At 41.2% G+C, this 13,181-nt stretch overlaps 1 protein-coding gene across 5 annotated transcripts in view; it reads right to left on the reverse strand.

Moving 5' to 3' along the window:
* The window catches only part of NKIRAS1 (NFKB inhibitor interacting Ras-like 1), a 67,061-nt gene that overhangs the window by 4,846 nt on the left and 49,034 nt on the right, over positions 1-13,181 (reverse strand). For all 5 annotated transcript variants that reach the window (XM_011974792.1, XM_011974794.1, XM_011974791.1 and 2 more), the window contains one exon: positions 3,536-3,777. In XM_011974792.1, coding sequence (XP_011830182.1) covers positions 3,536-3,777 — 242 coding nt within the window. The remainder of the gene's footprint in view (positions 1-3,535; positions 3,778-13,181) is intronic.

Genomic DNA, 13,181 nt, shown 5'->3' on the forward strand with positions numbered 1-13,181 from the left:
AAAAAAACTTTGGACAACTGCCTCAAAACTGGTAAAAATATTTTAAAAAGCATGCTTAATGTATAGGATCTTGGTGGTTGAGGACAGATGTGGGAACCAGACTGAACACAGTCCCCATTTCTGAACCATGTGCAAACATTACTTATTCAATTTTTTACAACCAAACATGAAAATAAATAAATGCAACTTAAACCATATCATGTCATTCCTTTGCCCCAAACCAGTGCCTTCTGATCTCACTAAAAGTGAAAAGCAAAGTGCCCTCCTCACCTACAACATACCTGCTAGCCCACTCTGGCTTCACTGCTGATTCCTGAACGTGGCAAGCAAATTCTGACCTCAGATCCTTGGCACTAGCTATTCCCTCCACCTGGAGCACTCTTCCTTCCAGACATCAGCTTTGCTCCCTCCATCCTTACTTCCTTCAAATATCTGCTACAGTCACACAAAATAGCACCCTCATTCCCCATTCTGCTTTTCTACATAGCATCACTCTTTGTAATGTATTAAATATATTTATTTACTGTCTCTCTCACTCTAAAAATAGAAGTTTTACTGAGATATGGGCTGTTTTGTTCTCTAACACATTCCCTGTACCTAAAACAATGCCTGGCACATAGTAGTTGCTCAATAAGCATTCCCTGAATTAATATGATTATGGGGATTGAAGAAGCATATGAGGAAGGTACTATTATTCTCCTTTTACATATAAGGAAACTGAAGCAGAAAAGCTGAGAACCAAAGCCAAGATTTAAGTATCTAGTACATGAGTGTTCATTGACCTTTCCAACTTCTGTGGGGCAGAGAGCGGTCTCTGGAGGATACCCAATAAATAATTACAGCATTTGCCTGTTTCGGTGGGAAAGACGGAAAATACGGGGGAGAGGAGTTTTCATGCCTTCTTACATCTTTTCAAAACCTTGTGAATATGTTATCTATTTACAAAGTAAATTAGTATTCTAAATAAAATATCAATAACCCAGATGTCTTACAACAGATAATGGTTAAAAAGAGTTTGGTACGTACCACGGTATACTACTCACCAAGAAAAAGAAATGAACTACTGATACATGCAGTGACTTGGATGAATCTCCAGAGAATATGTGAGTGAAAAAAGCCAATCCCAAAAGATTACATACTGTATGATTTATTTTATTTATTTATTTTTTTGAGATGGAGTCTTGCTCTGTCACCCAGGCTGGTGTGATCTCAGCTCACTGCTGCAACCTCTGCCTCCCAGATTTCAAGCGGTTCTCCTGCCTCAGCCTCCTGAGTAGCTGGGATTACAGGTGCGCACCACCACACCAGGCTACTTTTTGTATTTTTTTAGTAGAAACAAAGTTTCACCATGTTGGTTAGGCTGGACTCAAACTCCTGACCTCATGATCCACCCACCTCGGCCTCCCAAAGTACTGGGATTACAGGTGTGAGCCACTGTGCCTGGCCTGTATGATATCTTTTATGTCAGGGGTCCCCAACCCCTAGGTCATGCACGGTACCAGTGCAGGGCCTGTTAGGAACCGGGCCACACAACAGGAGGTGAGCAGGGAGTGAGTAAGCATGACCACCTGAGCTCTGCCTCCTGTCAGATCAGTGCTGGCACGAGATTCTCACAGGAGCTCGAGAATCGAATTGTGAACTGCACACGTGAGGGATCTAGGTTGCACGCTCTTTCTGAGAATCCAATGGCTGATGATCTGAGGGGGAACAGCTTCATCCCCAAACCACCCCAACTTCATCTGTGGAAAAACGGTCATCCACAAAACCGGTCCCTGATGCCAAAAAGATTGGGGACCACTGATTTATGTAACAATCTTGAAATGACACAATTATAGAAATGGAGACCAGATTAGTGGTTACCAAGGGTTAAGGTGGGGGTGAAGATGGGAAGGAAGTGGGCAGCTATAAAAGAGTAACATGAGGGATCTTTGTGGCGATGGAAATGTTCTGTGTCTTGACTGAATCAACACAAATACAGTGGTTATGATGTACTACAGTTCTGAAGATGGTACCACTGCGACAAACAGGTAAGGGATCTCTCTGTGTTACTTCTTAAAACTGCATGTGACTCAACAACTGTCTCAAAATAAAAGCTTAACAAAAAAACATATGAAAATATAAGTTAAGAACATCTAGCCAGTACTTTTTGTTGTTGCTGTTTGTTTTGGTTTTTGGTTTTCTTCTACCATCTAGCCAGTACTGTTAATCAGTATATTATCTGGTTCCCTAGACAATGAAGAGTCTGCCATGTGAAGATCTGGAGAAAGATTTGAGATAAGACAGTTTCAGGTAGGGAAACAAGCCATTGAGAAAGTTTAATAGGAGAACAAAACTATCATGTTGAAAAAACAGAAAGTAGACCAGTGTCGCCGGAGTATAGTGAGAGACAAGCAGATGATAAAGATGAGATGAAAAGGATAGGCGTGGGCCAGGTAATCTAAATCTTTACAGACCACTGTAAGGCATATGAATCTTATGTTTAAGTGGTATATGGGCAGAATCCAATAATTATTAGTTTTTGTTTTGGTTTTTTTTTCTCGGTAAGCCTGAAGACAAGAATCCTATGTACCCAAGGAGATAATAAAAAGCCCAAGGAGACCGGGCACGGTGGCTCACGTCTGTAATCCCAGCACTTTGGGAGGCTGAGGCAGGTGGATCACAAGGTCAGGAGATTGAGACCATCCTGGCTAACACGGTGAAACCCTGTTTCTACCAAAAATACAAAAAATTAGTGGGCATGGTAGCACATGCCGGTAGTCCCAGCTACTCGGAAGGCTGAGGCAGGAGAATCGCTTGAACCTGGGAGGCAGGGGTTGCAGTGAGCCAAGATCGTGCCATTGCACTCCAGCCTGGGTGAAAGAGAGACGTTCTGTCTCAAAAACAAACAAACAAATAAAAAAAACCCAAGGAAACAGCAATACCAAAGAACATAAAATGAATTATGTAGTACTTGAGATAAGAAGTCATTAAAATTCAACTTGTACATTGTAACAAGCAAAAGGCAGAAAGTCAAATTCTGGTCCTGACTAAATTCAGTCAGTCCTGTATTTCTTGGGTTAAGAAAAAAATTCTAGGCCGGGTATGGTGGCTCACACCTGTAATCCCAGCACTTTGGGAGACCAAGGCCAGCAGAGCACTTGAGGTTAGGAGTTCAAGACCAGCCTGGTCAACATGGTGATACCCTGTCTCCACTAAAAATATAAAAATTAACCGGGCATAGTGGCACACACCTATAATCCCAGCTACTGGGGAGGCTGAGGCAGGAGAATCGCTTGTACCTGGGAGTCGGAGGTTGCAGAGAGCCAAGATCGTACCATTGCACTTTGCACTCCTGCCTGGGAGACAGAGCGAGACTCCGTCTCAAAAAACAAAAAACAAAAAAAAAGAAAAGAAAAGAAAAGAAAAAAACTGTAAAGGGTTAAGGTTTCACAGATACTAAGAATACATTGTAATGATCTGAAAATAAACTACCCAAAAGTCTGTGCTATAATTTAAATGGTATTATAATTCACATTTGGCATTTTTATCCACTTGCCTCTTTTTTGTCTTTGAACTTATCAATTTCTTTCTTCAGAAGCTCCACTCTTTGAAAGGATTCAAGGTTATTCACACTGTACACAAGAACAAAGCCATCAGCAAATGAAAAATAATGCTTTGGCAGCTCCACGCCTTCCTGTAGACCTCTGGTGTCATAAAGATGTAACTGTTCTTTCACTCCTCGGTCTGTTTCCACTGAAGCCATGTACACATCTTCCATTGTTTCGCAATCTTCCATTCCTGGGATTAAGAAAAGAAATTACTCTTTTTGGCTAAGCCAGTGAACCACTCAGTATTTTCTTGTCCCTTAGAAATTGGCTTTCTAGGTTTCCTATTTACCACATATAATAATCACATTTCTATTTTACTTTTTTTTGAAACAGGGTCCTGTTCTGTTGCCCAGGCTGAAGTGCAGTGGCTCAATCTCAGCTCACTGCAACCTCTGCCTCCTGGGCTCAAGGGATCCTCCCACCTCAGCCTCCCAAGTAGTCCCTCCCAGCTGGGACTACAGGTGCCATCATGCCCAGCTACTTTTTGTAGAGACGGGCTTTCACCATGTGGCCCAGGCTGGTCTCAAACTCCTGGGCTCAAGTAATCTACCCACTTTGGCCTCTAAAAGTGCTGGGATTACAGGTGTGAGGCACTGCACCTGGCATAAACAAAATTCTTTAAAAAAAAACTTCTTCTGCATAAAAACAAAAATCCCCTTCTTGTTTATGATATTTTTAAAATGCATTTTACCACTTTGTTTCATTTGTGCAAGTTTTATCTCTTCAACTAGTCTCTAAGTTTACTGAGTGAAAGGAACCATTCTGTATACACAGCAAATATTCAATAAGCCCTTGTTGATAAAGGAATTAAAGGGAGAAGATTAGCACTCTGAATTTTAATAAGAGTAGTGGAGAGACATGTGATAAGACAGGTAAGGTATAGTCCCAGTAATTACCTCCATATTTAAATATGAGGCCAGGTGCGGTGGCTCACGCCTATAATCCCAGCACTTTGGGAGGCTGAGGTGGGCAGATCACCTGAGGTCAGGAGTTCAAGACCAGTCTGGCCAACATGGTCAAACCCCGTCCCTACTAAAAATACAAAAATTCACTGGGTGTGGTGGCGGGCGCCTGTAATTCCAGCTACTCAGGAGGCTGAGGCAGGGAGAACTGCTTGAACCTGGGAGGCAGAGGTTGCAGTGAGCCGAGATCATGCCACTGTACTCCAGCCTGGGCGACAGAGCGAGACTCCATCTTAAAAACTAATTTAAAAAAATAAAAATAAATAAATGTGAGATACATTCAGAGGTAAAATCACATGGGTAACATCCTATACCCCCCCAAGTCATACTGTTATAGTTTTTTTTTAAACTCTAGTTACAGTTTTCCTAAACAACCTATATACTGTAGAATGATTTGTTCCAGATGCCTTACATGAAATGTCCGTAAGTATTAGATTACATAAAATCTCCATAAGTATTAGATTAAAAGGAATAATCACATGGTAATACATAGATTGCATCATGAGAAACCAAAAATTTACTTTCATCAACATAACTCATAAAGAATGTATTCAGTGTTTAGAAAGGTAAAATTATTCATAAATTTGATTATGTATATACATGTCTGCGTCATCCTGTCATAAATTAAGCCCTAAGGAAATTAAAGGTTATCTATTAAGACACAAACATACTGGGCTTTGATTACAAATTAATTTAAAAGCAAAAACTACCAAGTGTTTTGTCAGGTGACGTTTTATCCACCAAAAGCCAGTCCTGTTAGCCCACCCCTACCTGCCTCTCCAAAAGGGGGTCTACAGCTTAGACCTTTTGATATTTTGGTACTCTAAACATCAGATGAAGTCAAGAGTCTTCCACTAGTTCTCTAGATCTCCTCTCCCACTCCATGCTGCTGGGCAACAACCCATCTCACACGCCAGGGCAAGGCTTCAGGGTGCAATCTCTGGGGAGCGTAAAACAGAGGCTGTCTGGCCTGTGGGATAAAGGGAATGAGTTCCACCATGAAAACGGAGCAATTAAGTGACATGCCTGCACACACACATACTGAATGTTGAAGTCCTCCAGCTCTCCCTTTCTGCTCCCAAAACACTGGCAGCCAGGACTTTATCCCCATCCAGAGGAATCTGGAGAATCTGGCCAATGGAAAAGGAGAAACTCCTAAATATACTGACATCTAGACTTCCCCAACAAATGCCCCTGCCAGATCACTTTAGTGAAGCTCAAAGTCATGAACCCTATCCATATGCCTAGAGCTTCCAATTGTTTTTTTTGTTGTTGTTTGTTTGTTTGTTTGTTTTGAGATGGAGTCTTGCTCTGTCACCCAGGCTGGAGTGCAGTGGCTGGATCTCGGCTCACTGCAAGCTCCACCTCCCAGGTTTATGCCATTCTCCTGCCTCAGCCTCCCGAGTAGCTGGGACTACAGGCGCCCGCCACCTCGCCTAGCTAGTTTTTTTGTATTTTTTAGTAGAGACGGGGTTTCACCGTGTTAGCCAGGATGGTGTCGATCTCCTGACCTCATGATCTGCCTGTCTCAGCCTCCCAAAGTGCTGGGATTACAGGCTTGAGCCACCGCGCCCCACCCCAATTGGCTTTTTAAGTCTTATTTATTTATATATTTTTGAGACAGAGTCTCACTTTGTCATCTAGACTGGAGTTCATTGGGACAATCTCAGCTCACTGCAGCCTCGATCTCCTGGGCTCAAGCAATCCTCCCACCTCGGTCCTTCAAGTGGCTGGGACAATAGGTGCACACCACCAAGCCCCACTAATTCTTGTATTTTTTTGTACAGATGGGGTTTTACCATGTTGCCCAGGCTGGTCTCGAACTCCTGAGCTCAAGTTATCTGCCTGCCTCTGCCTCCCAAAGTGCTAGGATTACAGGCGTGAGCCAATGCACTGGGCCTAGGTGTCCATTTTTAATTATGAACAGATAACCAAGGTTTAGTAGACACCTGAAGAAAACAGAGACTAACAAGAAGAGACCACTACAGAGGAAACCAACTATACAAAGAAAAGAAAAACAAAACAAACAAACAAAAAACTACCTAATCTATCAAAAAAACAAGATAATACATCCATGAAATAAGAACAGGATACTGAAAAACAAAAACTCAATAGAAGGGCTGGAAAATAAAGATGAGGATATCTCCCAAAAAGCGGTACAAAAATATTGAGAGATGATAAACAGGAAAGGAGAAATAAGAAAATTCAAAGACTAGTCCAGAAGGTCCAGCATCCAAAAAGAAAGTTCCAGAAAAAAAGAACAGAGAACACAGAGGAAAGAAAGCAACAACAAAATAATTCAAAACTGAAGAACATGCATTTCCATCTAGAAGGGACCCTCTAACTGTCCACTACAGTAAGTGAAAACAGACTGGCCAGGCGCGAGGGCTCACACCTGTAATCCCAGCACTTTGGGAGGCCGAGGCGGGCAGATCACCTGAGGTCAGGAGTTTGAGACCAGCCTGGCTAACATGGTGAAACCCTGTCTCTACTATAAATACAAAAATTAGCCAGGCATGGTGGCGCGTGCCTGTAATCACAGCCACTCGGGAGGCTGAGGGGGGAGAATTGCCTGAACTCAGGAGGTGGAGGCTGCAGTGAGCTGAGATCGTGCCACTGCACTCCAACCTGGGCAACAGAGCAAGATTCCATTTAAAAAAAAAGAAAGAAAAAGAAAAGATCAATTCTATGACGCATCACTGAAATTTCAGAACACTGGTGTCTTAGTCCATTTGTGCTTCTATAACAAAATACCACAGACTGGGTAATTCATAAACAGAAAATTTATCTCTCACAGTTCTGGAGGCTGGGAAATCCAAGATCAAGGTGCCAACAGGTTTGGTGTCTTGTTACAGCCCAGTCTCCACTGCAAGATGGAGCCTTGTTGCTGCATCCTTGGGAGCGGTCAAATGTTGTGTCCTCACATGGTGGGAGAGACAGAAGGGCAAGAGAGCACTCCCTTCAACCTCAACCCTTTTATAAGGATGCTAATCTTTCATGACGGATTAGTCCTCATGAAGGTGAAGGGTGGAGCCCTCATGACTTAATCATCTCTTATAGGCCACACTGCTTAATACTGTTGCATTGGAGATTAAGTTTCAACATCAATTTTGGAGGAGATCCTATCCTTCAAACTACAGCGACTGGGAACAAAGAAGAGAGCCTAGAAAAGCTTCCACAGACAAAGCATCAAGAATCGTAATGGTTCCCAGATTCTCAAAAGTAGCACTAGAAGCAAGAAGACAATAGAAGCTGGTAAAGTTAAAGAGACACACCTTCTATGAATCAGCAATTTCATTCCTAGATATGTATACCAGAATTTATCACGTAATAGCCAGGATACATGTACAATAATATTCCAGAGTAGCATTATTTCCAATAGCTCCGAACTGGAAATAACCCAAATGTTCATCAAGACAGAAGACAGGTAGTTTCATGCAATAAAATGTTACATCAATGAAAAGTAAAGAACCACAGCTATGGCAAAAAAGGATGAATCTTTTATTTATTTTTTTCTAAATAGAGATGGGGTCTCCTGATGTTGCCCAGGCTGATATCAGACTCTTGGGATCAAGTGATCTTCCCATCTCGGCCTCCCAAAGTGTTGGGATTCCAGTGGTGAGCCACCGTGCCTGGCCTGATGTGTCTTACAAATACAATGTTGAATAAAAGAAGCCAAACATGGATTAATTCATATAAAATCCATAGGGCAAAAATAAACTATACCATTTAGTGATACACACATATGTGGCAATTAAAAATAAAAAGAATGATTAACTAAAAGTCAAGGGAAGGAATGAGTTGCAACTGGACAGAGGAACACAAGAGAGCCACTGGCCTGTCCTCAATGTTGTACTTTTTGATCCATGTGGAGAGTTTGTGAAGGTTTGTCTTATAATTATTGATTAAATCATATATGCAATGCTCTCAAAATTCTGAAAGGATATTATTTTTGACCTAGAGTTCTATACCCATCAAAATTACAATTCAAATATTAGTGCAAAATAAAGACAGTTTCAAACATACAAAGCCTCAAAAAATGTATCACGTATATTTTCTCAGAAAACTATTTGAGGAGACCCTCCATAACAGTTAACATGTAATCATAGAAACAGAAAGAAACAGAACCTAACACAGATATGAAGCAAAGGAAATCACAAGCACAATTAGTAAATATCTCCATTTGGAAGCCCCAGCTTCACAACTAGGTGCCAGGCAGAGGGCAGGTTGAAGGCCATCACTGATCTGTTCTACTGTACAACCTTTTCAACCCCAGAAAAATACTGGAAAATGTGTTCCAAAAAAAAAAAGAAAAAAGGTATAAGCCAAAAGAAGATGACAAGAGACCTAGGAAACAGGAAGTCAAAACCAGGGAGAGGCCGGCTGCAGTGGCTCACGCCTGTAATTCCAATATTTTGGGAGGCCGAGGCGGGCAGATTGCTTGAGGCCAGCAGTTCAACACCAGCCTGGGCAACATGGTGAAACCCTGTCTCTACTAAAAATTAAAAAATTAGCCAGGCATGGTGGTGCATGCCTGTAATTCCAGCTACTTGGGAGGCTGAGGCAGGAGAATCACTTGAAACTAGGAGGCGGAGGTTGCAGTGAGCCGAGATCGTGCCACTGCACTCCAGCCTGGGTGACAGAGTGAGACTCCGTCTCAAAAAAAAAAAAAAAAAAATTACAGGGAGAAACAATGGGGAAGTTCCATGATCATGGTGGCACAGTAGATAAAAGAACACAGAGCTCCTGGAAGGACACAGCCAAGAACAAAACAGATTATCTGATGGAGCTGACCTCATGGAGAACTGAGAAACATCTGGACTACGTGGAAAGAACTAGCAAAAGGTATAAACAAAACTAGAGAAATGACAAATAAAGTAAATATTAGCTTCCATGAAAACAACAACAACAACAAAAGAATCACAGTATACTAAACTGCTTAACTGAGAATACAGCTGAGCCTTACACAACACAGGTTTGAACTTCACATGTCTCACATGTGGATTTTCTTTCTCCTCTGCCACTTGACAGCAACACCAAACCCTCCTCCTTCTCCTCAGTCTACTCCACATAAAAACAATGAGGATGAAGACCTTTACGATGCACCACTTTCAGTTACTAAATAGTAAATATATCTTTTTTTTTTTTTTTTTTTGAGATGGAGAATCGCTTGAACCTAGGAGGTGGAGGTTGCAGTGAGCCAAGATCGCATCACCATACTCCAGCCTGGGAGACACTGATTTTATTTTACAGGCATTATCATCAACGAGAGGGTCTTACATCCTTTGCAGTGGCTATTTTTCACTTACATTCTTCTTTTCAAATTTAAATGATGGTAACCTCTTATACATTTCAAAACAACCTTTATTTTTTAAATCAGGTTTTTTGTTTTTGTTTTTATTGAGAGTCTAGCTCTGTTGCCCGGGCTGGAGTGCAGTAGCGTGATCTCGGCTCACGATAAACTCTGCCTCCCGGGTTCAAGAGATTCTCATGACTCAGCCTTCCGGGTAGCTGAGGTTACAAGCACATGCCACCATGCCCGCCTAATTTTTATATTTTTAGTAGAGACGGGGTTTTGCCATGTCGGCCATGCTGGTCTTGAACTCCTGACTTCAAGTGATCTGCCTGCCTCAGCCTCCCAAACTGCTGGGATTACAGGCGTGAGCCACCATGCCCAGCTTCTTCCTTATGATTTTAATAACATTTTCTTATCTCTAGCTTACTTTATTGTTAAGAGTACAGTATATAATACAACATATAAAACATGGCAATCAACTGTTTATGTTATCAGGTTTAAGGCTTCTGGTCAACAGTAAGCTATTAATAGTTAAGTTTCTGGGGACTCAAAAATTATATGCAGGTTTTCCACTGACTGGGGGGCGATGTTGGCACCCGTAACCCCCGCACTGTTGAAGGGTCAATTGTACTGTATTTATACTGTATTTATATACGCCAGCAGCTCTCCAACTGTGGTCTGCAGATCTCATGAGGTCTCCTTTCAGGGGATCCACATGGGCAAAACTATACTCATAATAATACTAAGACATTTGCATTTTCCACTGTGTTGACATTTGTACTGATGTAGAAAAGCAATGGTGGGTAAAACTGCCGGTACCTTAGTGCACATCAAGTCAGTGGCACTAAATGTATAGTCGCCATTAGATCCTCTCTTCACCACCTTGTGCTTGCGGTTAAAAAATAAAAAAGCCGGCCGGGCGCGGTGGCTCAAGCCTGTAATCCCAGCACTTTGGGAGGCCGAGACGGGCGGATCACGAGGTCAGGAGATCGAGACCATCCTGGTTAACACGGTGAAACCCCGTCTCTACTAAAACATACAAAAAAAAAACTAGCCGGGCGCGGTGGCAGGCGCCTGTAGTCCCAGCTACTCGGGAGGCTGAGCCAGGAGAATGGTGTGAACTCGGGAGGCGGAGCTTGCAGTGAGCTGAGATCCAGCCACTGCACCCCAGCCTGGGCGACAGAGCGAGACTCCGTCTCAAAAAATAAAAAAATTAAAAAAGATAAAAATAAAAAAGCCAGTTTTACTTAAGAATGTCCTTAATGAAGCAATAAATATCACTAATTTTATTAAATCTCAAGCATTGAGTATATATCTTTTCAATATTCTATGGGATTAAATGGGAACTATGCATAAAGCATTTCGGCATACAATTACAGTAACTGTCTCGAGGAAAATCTCTTGTGTGTTTTGAATTGCTAGCTGAACTAGCTGTCAGTTTTAAAAATAAGAAATGACAGAAAAACTATGTATTTATGATATTTGACAAACATTTTCTCAAAAATTAATAAAGGAAGCCTAGCATTTCAAGGAAAGTAACTATGATAACAGTATTTGTCGTCAATAAAATTTGAGCTTTCCGGCAAAAATCAGAATTGTATTCATCATCATGAACTTGATAGATTCCCAATACTGATGAAATTGGTAGTGATATTAACAAAAGTGATATGGAAGATTTGCTTATCTCGGTGAACCAAAATTTCCCAAATGACCAATTCATGATGCTAAAAAACTCTGCTTGGGTAAAAGATCCATTTAAAATGCAGGACCAATCAATGAGATTTCAATTGAGTAGAGTAAAAAGGTTCACAAATATTATTTCAGATTCTACACTGCAATAACCTTTAAGTAACCATCACTCCTTGAGTTTTAGTGAAATACCAAAGAAAAATATCCATAATTACCTGAAAAGGCTATTAAAGTATTCCTCCTACCTTTTCCAACTACACATCTGTGTGCGGCTGGATTTTCTTCATATATTTCAACTAAAACACCTCATCACAACAGATTAATTACAAAGGCAAGTATTAATAGATACGATAATTGCCTTCTATTAAGTTGGACATCAGATTTTCTAAAAAGTAAATCAATGCCAGCTTTCTATTTTGAAAATATAATTTTTCATAGAGTTATTCTAGAATATAATGAGTTTATTAGTGTCATTTAGAAAAATTAAGTAGTTTACAAATGTCTTCATTTTCCTTTTTTTTCCTTTTTTGAGACAGGGTCTCCTAAACTGGAATGCAGTGGTGTGATCAAGGCTCACTGCAGCCTCAACCTCCCATGTGATTCTCCCATCCCAGAATTTCAAGTAACTGGGACCACAGGCGCATGCCACCATGACCACCTGGCTAATTTCTTTTTTTCTTTTATTTTTTTTTTTTCTGTTTTGTTTTTAGTGGAGATGAGGTCTCAGGCTAGTCTCAAACTCCTGAGACCAAGAGATCTTCCCACCTTGGCCTCCCAAAGTCCTGAGACTACCAAACTGTGAGCCATCACGCCTGGCCAGTTTTAATTTCTAATACAGTAAATGTTGGAAGATATAGCCCACATAAACAAAAGCTGTTTGGGCTCCTCAGTAAGTTTTCACAGGACAAATGGAGTCTAAAACCAAAAAATTTGAGAACTACTGACATATGTATTATAATAAACACTACATATGAATTTAACCACAATTGTTAAACATTATTTTAGAAAAATAGAAGAGAAGCAGAGCACATTGAAATGGTTAATGAAAAATGGAAATGTGGGCCAGGTGTGGTGGGCTAGGTGCGGTGGCTCACGTCTGTAATCTCAGACGTGAGGTGGGCAGATTACTTGAGGTCAGGAGTTCGAGACCAGCCTGGCCAACATGGTGAAACCCCGTCTCCACTAAAAAAAAAAAAGAATACAAAAATTAGCCAGACATGGTGGCACACACCTGTAGTCCCAGCTACTCGGGAGGCTGAGACAGGAGAATTGGTTGAACCTGGGAGGCAGAAGTTGCAGTGAGCCGACATTGTACCCCTGCACTCAAGCCTGGGAGACACAGTGAGACTCCATCTCAGAAAAACAGAAATGTGCTTAAGTTACTTGCCAGAAATAAATGCTTTGATGATCTCTGTTTACTTATCTAACACAAACATCACTTCACTCTAACCTGTAATATCTATCTTCCTTACTAAGCCATGACCTCCAGAGATGGTATCTTCACCTCTGTAACCCAAGGCCTGATTACACGTATCATACAGCATATACTAATAAATAATTATTTGACTCAATAAATGAATAAATGAATGAGGTAGCCCAATTAACAAAATTAAGTCATACTCACCAAACGGCTGTTTCTTCCATTTT

Source organism: Mandrillus leucophaeus, unplaced genomic scaffold, assembly GCF_000951045.1.
Source record: "Mandrillus leucophaeus isolate KB7577 unplaced genomic scaffold, Mleu.le_1.0 Scaffold149, whole genome shotgun sequence".
Lineage (NCBI taxonomy): Eukaryota > Metazoa > Chordata > Mammalia > Primates > Cercopithecidae > Mandrillus > Mandrillus leucophaeus.